General features: G+C 32.8%; 2 protein-coding genes across 4 annotated transcripts in view; one reads left to right on the forward strand and one right to left on the reverse strand.

Moving 5' to 3' along the window:
* The first annotated feature begins 845 nt into the window (after positions 1–845).
* On the forward strand, positions 846–5,854 carry LOC105109451 (G-type lectin S-receptor-like serine/threonine-protein kinase At4g27290). The gene is made up of 8 exons (XM_011004173.1): positions 846–2,100; positions 3,273–3,410; positions 3,574–3,710; positions 3,955–4,165; positions 4,537–4,774; positions 4,893–5,043; positions 5,341–5,639; positions 5,722–5,854. The coding sequence occupies exons 1-8, from the start codon at positions 909–911 to the stop codon at positions 5,852–5,854; spliced, it is 2,499 nt and encodes an 832-aa protein (XP_011002475.1). The 5' UTR covers positions 846–908.
* A 2,814-nt stretch (positions 5,855–8,668) lies between these two features.
* SWC2 (DNA binding protein SWC2) overlaps positions 8,669–9,656 on the reverse strand; it is a 6,296-nt gene continuing 5,308 nt past the window's right edge. For all 3 annotated transcript variants that reach the window (XM_011004162.1, XM_011004161.1, XM_011004159.1), the window contains exons 11-12: positions 9,476–9,541; positions 8,669–9,334 (exon numbers count right to left, since the gene is read on the reverse strand). In XM_011004162.1, coding sequence (XP_011002464.1) covers positions 9,148–9,334; positions 9,476–9,541 — 253 coding nt within the window. In that variant the 3' untranslated portion in view covers positions 8,669–9,147. The remainder of the gene's footprint in view (positions 9,335–9,475; positions 9,542–9,656) is intronic.

Here is a 9,656-nt window from a genome sequence, read left to right on the forward strand (position 1 = left end):
ATAATTCTTCATAGAGCCTTAAAAAAAGATAATGATTAAATGTAATTTTGTTTTTACCATAATTGAGGTTTAATAAATGATAATTCATCAATATAATTAAGATGCATGGTTTTTAAAAAATTAATGACACTAACAACGAATATAAAATTGGTTTTTTTTCTTTAAAAAATAATATCAACACTGAAGACAAGTTAACATTTGTAAGAAAAGATTCTAAATATCAAGGATTTGATAGTTAATAATTTATCATTTTTAATTTATATTATTTTTTGGATAATTATGTTTATCTTCAAAATTGAGCATGATTAATTACTTACACAAAATACTCATTCATTTAAAAAATATCTACAAGTTGATTTATTTTAATTTCTTCGACTTAAATATTTTAAATTAATTAAAATATTAAGTAAATTTTATGAACCTACCCCGGCAATATTCGGGTACAATGATGGTTCTCAACAGAAGAAAATCCCGGAGAGAGTCCTGGAAGAGGGTGAGCGTTAACAGAGGTAATTAAGCCACAGCAGACATCGTAAAGTCAAGCAACGAAGGATTTCTTCTTAATTCTGTAGGGTCATTAATCATTTGTTTAATTTGTTTGAGCCAATCACCACTTGCAGACGATGAACAAGTACAAAATATTCTTTCCCCGTCACCTTTCTCCTGTACTCTCGTCTATCCTTCCGCATGTCGATGTTGACTGCAAATAAAGTTTTTCGCTGAAATGGAATATCATTTCAGATTACTGTTATGTTAAATCATGAATAAATTTTCACGTTAAAACCGCCCATTATATATAGAACAAGAAAGTGAGCAACAAGAAAATCAAGAGGGTTCCAATGGATTACATTCCTACTTTTCTCATAACTTTATTGCTTATAGGAGAAGCAGCCGAATGTATTGATACCATGAACACAACTCATTCCATTAGGGATGGGGACACAATTGTTTCAGCAGAAGGGACCTATGTATTAGGATTTTTTAGCCCTGGCAAATCAACAAACCGATACGTGGGGATATGGTATGGCACAATACCTGTCGTCACTGTAGTTTGGGTTGCTAACAGAGAAACCCCCCTTAATGATTCTTCAGGCGTTTTCAGACTTACTAACGAAGGAAGTCTTGTCCTTCTCGATCATGATAGGAGCTTGATTTGGTCCTCTAACTCGTCGAGACCAACAACTAATCCAACAGCTCAACTTTTGGATTCAGGAAACCTTGTTGTGAAGGAGAAGGGTGATGGCAGCTTGGAAAATCCCTTGTGGCAGAGTTTTGAACACCCAACTGATACTCTATTGCCAGAAATGAAGCTAGGACGGAATAAAATAACGGGCATGGACTGGAACATGACATCATGGAAGTCACCGGATGATCCTTCCAGAGGTAACTTTACATGTATTCTTGTTCCTCATGGATATTCCGAGGTACTATTGATGGATAATTCGAAAGTGAGGCAACGGTCAGGGCCATGGAATGGCGTGCGGTACAGTGGTACACCGTATTTAAGACCAAATCCCTTGTACACATATGAATTCGTTTCCAATGAGAAGGAGATATTTTTCAGGGAGCATCTTGTTAACAAATCAACACATTGGAGGATCATGATAACTCACGATGGTGAAAACCACAACCTCGTGTGGATTGAGAGCACACAGAGTTGGCTGCTATACGAGATAGGAAATACTGATAATTGTGGAAGGTATGCACTGTGTGGTGCAAATGGTATCTGTAGTATTCACAACTCTCCATTGTGTGATTGCTTGAAAGGATTTGTACCAAATAACTCAAGAGATTGGAACAAGATGGATTGGTCAAAAGGTTGTGTAAGAAAGACTCCACTAAATTGTTCTGGTGATGGGTTTCAAAAGCTTTCCAAAGCGAAATTGCCTGAGATAAAATCATCTTGGATTAACTCGAGCATGAATCTTGAGGAGTGCAAGAACACGTGCTTAAAGAACTGCAGCTGTACAGCATATTCAAATTTGGACATCAGGAATGGAGGAAGTGGGGGCTTGCTTTGGTTCGGTGACCTGATTGATATTAGAATACTTTCTGAAAACGATCAAGATGTTTATATACGGATGGCGGCATCAGATCTAGGTATGAATTTATCTTCAGTCTACAAAATTTGGTGTGAAGATTTGTTTTTCATTTATTAATTTTGCATGTAAAAGTTTGTCTCATAATATTTTTAACCAATATTTTTTAAAACTTGCTTTTTAAAAACCACAACTAAAGATGATTTTTTAAAACCATTACCATAAAAAGCTAATTGGTATAATCAATCTTACAACAGCAATAGCTGGTAATTTTACGCAGTTAGGTGTATTTTTGTCATAAATAGATAAAAATTTATACTAAACATATTATATGAATAATCTAGTTGATGTATTTATAGACTAGTGGAATATATTTAAGTTAAAAATGAGGTTTGGTCATATTAAATTAGAATAACAACTTAAAAAAATCATAATTTTTAATTTTTAATTTGATTGTTGGATTGCATTCAAATTTTAACATGAATTTGTAAAGAATGTTTTCCTTAATATAGCATGAAATTACTATTAACATGAATTTGTAGAGAATGTTTTCCTTAATGTAGCATGAAATCACTATTCTGATTGTTAGATCTTTAAATTTTAAAAATCTCGTTCTCAAACCCTTGTTTTGATAATTTTTATGATTTGCATTATTATTTTTGAATTTCCTATTTTTTTTTGGATTTTATGTTTTTTTTCTTTGTAATTTTTTTTTTCTAGTTGAGTTGGGGTTTATGGCCTATTTAAGGACCTTCTAAGAAAATAGACTTCAATCTATAATTATGTGAATTTAGTATTCATGTTTGCAACCTCTTTTACTAATAAAAAATTATGTGTTTGTTGTTTGTTTCTATCTTTAGCTCCCGCCCCACAATGCGAAACACTCAAATTCAATCGAAAGCTGAAATGAGAAATCAAATGAATCAAAAACAAAATTTATTGTTATTTTGTCTAATTATCGTATCATGGTTTTATAGAACATCTTGTGACGTGAAGCAATGAGAGTTCCTTTGTATGTATATACCATGATAACATGACATGCATAGACTACCTGGCTTTAAAGAACTTTAAGAACAACAAGATCAATGGCTTGATTTATCACTTTTTACTCTGCCGTGAGTAGAATTACCATGGCAGCTATTGAAATGCTTCCAGTACCAAAAAACTACAATGGGATCTGGGAATTTCCTATTATTGTCATTCTAACTCCAGTTTTTCACTGTCATGGTATAGATAATGGTGACTTCTTGAAGATTCATACAAAATCCAATGTAAAGAGAAGGATCATAGTAAGCACCGCATTGTCTACAACCATTCTCTTCCTTGTCCTAGCCTTGGTCTATGTTTGGAAAAAGAAGCAGCAAAAAAAGGGTTCGTTGTTCAATCCACGAACATCTACACATAAGTTGCAACTACAAATTGATAGGAGCACGTTATAATAGACATGTCAAGGAAATTTTAATGTAACAGAGAATAGATCAGATCCCCTGCTTCTATTTATTCTTAAAATCTCTGCTTGCATGGCAAATGACAGGTGATTTGCAAAGAAATCCACATAAGAAAGATGATTTGGACTTACCGTTGTTTGATTTGGGTACCGTGGTTCGTGCAACAAATAATTTTTCTGTTGAAAATAAACTCGGAGAAGGGGGCTTCGGACCTGTTTATAAGGTACTACTTTATAATTAATCACGCAAAGTGACAGCTTCCATATTTCGTTGTACAAACTCTGAAAACCACTGTATTTACTGGGAACTTCGACCATGAGACTGACTATTTCCAAGCATAAAACGATGACTACTTGGTAAGAGTTTCAACTTATAATTTCCTAACAGTTACTAGTAGTTTGCCACATCATACCTTGCTTTCCAACTTTCACAGGACAATGCTTATGATAATGACTGATTATTTGCAGGGAACACTGAGAGATGGACGAGAAATAGCTGTGAAGAGGCTTTCTAATGATTCAAGACAAGGAGTTAATGAGTTCAAAAATGAAGTTAAGTGTATTGTGAAACTTCAACATCAGAATCTGGTGAAGCTTCTAGGATGCTGCATTGAAGGAGATGAAACGATGCTCATCTACGAGTTTTTGCCTAACAAAAGCTTGAACTTTTTTATTTTCGGTATGAATCTCTCAAAACCTGAACAAATACATTTTAGTTAGCACACTTCACTTCTCAAAAAAAAAAAAAAACAGAGTGTACATTTCATGGCATTGTACGAACACCAAAATCAACTGTTTGAGAGGTCATGCTTTGAGCAATGACCTAAAACTAAGCTTGGTAGCTAACTTAATTTGGGAACAGAAGCTATGAGCATCCTCGAACCATTTAGGACAACGGGTTAGTGGCGAAGAGGCTGCCATATCAATTTGTGATTATAACTGGAAATTTATCAAGTATTAATCGCCGTCACCTATTCTGTTTTTCTTTCACATGTATTTATAGATCTGATATGAACCATAGTGAACAGACTTGAGCAGATAATTGTGCAGGTGATACAAAGGGCAGGCTGCTAGATTGGCCGACACGCTACAACATCATCAACGGGATTGCTCGTGGACTTCTTTATCTTCACCAGGATTCAAGACTAAGGGTAATTCATAGAGATTTGAAAGCCAGCAATATTTTACTCGACTATGAACTGAAACCAAAAATTTCAGACTTTGGACTGGCTAGAAGTTTTGTAGGAAATGAAATTGAAGCCAACACTAATAAAGTGGCTGGTACATAGTAAGTGAATGCTCCATCATAGTAATATTTTATCTGCCTTTTCCGCAAATGCAACTTAACACATCCTATGAATAGGTTTTCCACAAAATGCAACTTAACATTCTACTAATACGTGCAGTGGATACATATCTCCAGAGTACGCAAATTATGGAGTCTACTCGCTAAAATCAGACGTCTTCAGCTTTGGAGTCTTGATGCTAGAGATAGTGAGTGGGAACAGGAACAGAGGATTCTGTCATCCGGATCATAGCCTCAACCTTCTAGGGCATGTAAGTTTCGAAACTATGTTCTTCAATTTAATTTACTTTGTGGTACCTGTATGAGGTTCCAACAGATGCATGAGCATGTTTACTGACAGTACACTTCAAATATGCAAAAGTAAAAAAGAAAGGAGAGAGGAAAAAAAAAGGAAGGAAGAAATTTTGTAAACTAATCGAGTCAGACAAAGTTAAGCATGTCAGACATGCCCTGTGCTTGGATTTGGATCCTAGAAGGGAACACAGTGGCAGTTGAAACATTTTCTTCAAGATACCAGTTGTTATTAATAACATGCTTTAATTTATCAGGCTTGGAGACTTTTCCAAGAAGGAAGGCCTATAGAACTGGTTTCGGGATCAATAATTGAATCATTCAATCGATCTCAAGTGTTACGTTCAATTCATGTGGGTCTTCTCTGTGTGCAAGAAAATCGAGAAGATAGGCCGAACATGTCATGTGTGGTTTTGATGCTGGGTAATGAAGATGCATTGCCTAGGCCTAAGCATCCAGGTTTCTTCATCGAAAGGGATGCTATTGAAGAAAGTTTACCAAAACAGAGCAAACCATTATCAGAAAACGAATGCTCGATTTCACTGTTAGACGCAAGGTAGGATGATTGTGCTGATGACTTTTTCATGGATGTGATTGCGTATTCATAGAAGCTGTATGTCTAATGTTGCGTGGTGAAGGTGCATTGCCTCAGCCAAAACAACCAGGTTTTTGGCTGCTGAAAGGGATTTGGCGGTAGCAAATTCTTCATATTTACAGAACTTATCATGCTCGGTCAATGAATTCACTATCAGAATTCCTGAGGCTAGATAGATTCTTGGTTTTCTTTTTGTATTAAGATTCTTGTTTCTTGATGCTTGCAACTTTATTTTCATAAGCAAATTCGTCTCTGCGATATTGGTGTTATAAAATTAAAACTCCTGCAATTTTCGAAACTTTATGGTCTACGGAAAACATAACAGTCGTGTATTTGTAATAAAACCTTACAACGGGTTTTTAATAACGAAGATCATGTGCAGATTTATAGAAGACTTCTAAGGGAACGCTAAGGTGTAAATCCTTAATTCCCTCAAACCAGACATAAAAAATTGAGAAACCATCATCTTAGAGAGGACAGGGTGTGAATGTTTTGAAGCAGATCGAATGAAGCTAATCTGCAAGTTAATGCCTAAAAAGAGCTTGGACTACCTAATTTTTGGTTTGAGAATCTCTATACCTTGCGCATTGAGTTCGAGAGTTCCACTCGTATATGTTTACGAAATCTAGTTAAAGCTAGTTCGGTATTATTTTGGTATTATAGGAGCTGTTGTTTTAAAATGATTTTTATTTTTAAATATATTAAAATAATATTTTTTTTAATTTTTTAAAATATATTTTTTAATACTATTACATCAAAATAATATGAAAATATAAAATAATTAATTTAATGAAAAAAAAAAGCTTTTTTTTTCAAAATTTTCGTACTCTTAAATTCAATCACATCCGAACGCAGAGCACACTACTCGACTGGCCGAAGCGCCACCGCATTAGCAACGGGATTGCTAAGAATAATTAAGAGATGTGAAAGCCAGCCTAGCAAGGAGAATTGGAGAAAATGAATGCCATCTAACATTCAATTGTTGCGTGCCTTGGCTACATATCACCAGAATACTTAATTGATGGACTCTACTCAGTAAAATATGATGTCTTCAGCTCCGGTACAATGTTGATTGTTAAATAATATTTGGTTGTAAGATTTGGATTTATAAGTATTTAGAAAAAAATAACTTTAATATCATACAAAATAATTATTTCAATCCGAAAAAATAAACCATGAAGTTTTTTATATAAACTTATATTATGTAATATAGTGTTTGGTGTATTGAATGGAATATACAAGATTAGACTAGAATGAATAGGACTAAACAAACAATTATCTTATCTTGTGTTTGTATATATTGGATTGTACTTGGTAATTATTTTTCATTTTATGTAGACAAGAGACAAAACATCATCAATCTAAATTGATTGAGATTTAAAAAAGAATAGAGAAAATAGTTATTAACTTTTTTTTTGTTAAAACAAGATTGCTTTATTTTTTTTATTTGGTTAATTTTAGTTGATCCTTTCGACTTGTAACTCGAATCTTTCTCTTAGTCGACTCCCAAGTTAGGTTTAAAAAATATGATAAGAACAAATTTTACTTATATATTAACTTAACTCAATCTATGTTAACTATCTTGACTCGAGACCCAAGTCTTGCCTTGCGTCAATTTTCAAGTTGGATTTTAAAACTATAATAATAATAAAATTTTATCTTAAATTGACTCACGATTCGAGTTTTAAAATTATAATAATTATTATTTTTACTTAGGTTGATATGGGTCAATGCTCAATCCCGGTCTTGCCCCAGATCGATCCCAAAGTTGGGTATTGAAACTATTATAATAATAAATTTTATTTTTATGTTGATCCTAGTTAAAGGTCAACTTGATCCGTGATCAGGGTTTTATCCTAGAATAATCCTCGAATTGAATTTTAAAACTATAATAATAATTATTTTTATCTTTATATTGACTAGGGTCAATGATCAGCCTAACTTATAATTCGAGGCTTGTTTCAAATCAGCTTTCATATCGAGGTTTAAAACTATAATAATAATTATTGTTGTTTTACCTTGCAAGATTTTTTTAGATTAATTCTTTTTTATTATTTCATTTTATAAAATTTAATTAGCAAAATATTTAGCTTTTTAGTTCAATATGAGTCTAAAATTTGATAGATTATGGGTTTAAAAGAGCAGTCATGATTTATGAAGTTGACATGAGATTCCGAGTCTAAAATTTGATAGATTATGAGTGTCATGATTTATGAAGTTGACATGAGATTCCTTAGTTTTTTTTCCTTTTAAAAAAAGATTTTTTTTATTATTTTTTTTATAAAATTTAATTAATCAAGTGTTTAGCTTTTTCATTTAATCCAAATCTAAAATTTAATGAATTATGGATTTAAAAAATTAATCATGGTTTATAAAGTTGACACAAGATTTCTTTGGCTTTTTTCCATTAAAAAAATTGCTTTTAAAAAAATGCTACACAAATCTCCTATGCAGTTTTAATAAACCCACAGTAACCTTAATTATTGTTTAAAAAAATGATAATTATATTAAGAACTTACAAATTAGATAAAAAAATATTAAAAAAAAAAATTATATTAAAAACTTACAAATTAGATAAAAAAATATTAAAAAATAGGACATAAATTTTTTTAGTACATGTATTTGTTTTGCAATTTAATTTAATTTCATTCAATTTTATTTTAAGTTTTCTTCTCAATAATATTTTGCTAATTTTAAAATTTTTCAAATTTAGTTAGTATTTGTTTTCTTTTCTAAAAAGTAATTAAAGGCATTTTGGGTACAATAGAACTCAGTAGAAGGTTACTGTAATATTTTAAAAATATATAATTATTTTTTGTCAAATGTTTAAAATTTTAAATGTTCTTTATAATTTCACAATACCTAAAAGTTATTTTAATTTATCCAATCTCATTTTAACAGTAATGAAACAGTGAATAATAGTATTGCATGTATAATTCAAACAATTTAGCATCAAATCGAACAAGTGCATGTTGAGGCAACAAAGAAAATGAGCCACCAAACCTACCTAAATTTGTCACAAGTAATTCTTGTACGTAAAATACCAAACAAAAGACATCAATGGCAGCTTTTGGACAGATTATACAAGTGTTTCAACAGTGATCTTATGCCATGATTTGCCCTTTTCTTTTTGATAAACAGAAGAAACAATTTGTGCTTTCTTGGGTGGACCATCCCTGTGCCGTGCTTGCATCAGATGAAACTCACATGAAGGTGAGAAGGGCGCAGGTTACTTGCCACAGTTAAGTGTTACAGCTAAATTGACCACAACAAATAAAAATAAAAACCTTTTGTTTGGTCCAAACTGAAATAATTGCTGGACTAAACCCTAGAAATCGGATAATTGCTCGGATTTTCTCATTAATGTCATCCTTTCTCTAAGCCGGACAACTATACAAGCCTGTTGCTAAAATGGACATGCTATTGCTAAAACTAATACAACAATATTGATTCCCCATATTTCGTGGCTCTATTCCGAAGATTCAATATCAACAATAGAAGTCATACCAAAATTAGCAAAACGGGAGAAATGTGACATTTTGCGTCTATTTGAAGTTGGCAACCGCTTCCTCTTGCCATGAAATCCAGTCCCAACTAGCGAATCAAATAGATCACCCATGGCCATTTTCTTGATATTGTTATTTTCATCCATAAAACTAGAAACCAACAAAGATATCATGAAAGGCATCAGGATCAGCTTTCAAGAATTTTCTTTAGCAAGAAGTGAGCTGATAAGCAAAGCATCCAATCATTTTTCTAGCTACTGGCCATGAAGAAATAAAGAGAGGATTCCATACCGTTCACGAATAATTTTGAAAGCTTCTTTTGTTGCATAAGGTAGCCCTGTCTTTGGATCACGATACCTGGAACATAATTCAGAATCAAAACAATGATTCTCATTGAGCATAGTTTGCATAAATAATTGGAAAGAGAAGCTGTTGGGGGGGGGGGGGGGGGGGGGGGGAGGGGGGGGGAAAT

This window comes from Populus euphratica, unplaced genomic scaffold (genome assembly GCF_000495115.2).
Source record: "Populus euphratica unplaced genomic scaffold, PopEup_1.0 scaffold218.1, whole genome shotgun sequence".
Taxonomy (NCBI): Eukaryota; Viridiplantae; Streptophyta; class Magnoliopsida; order Malpighiales; family Salicaceae; genus Populus; species Populus euphratica.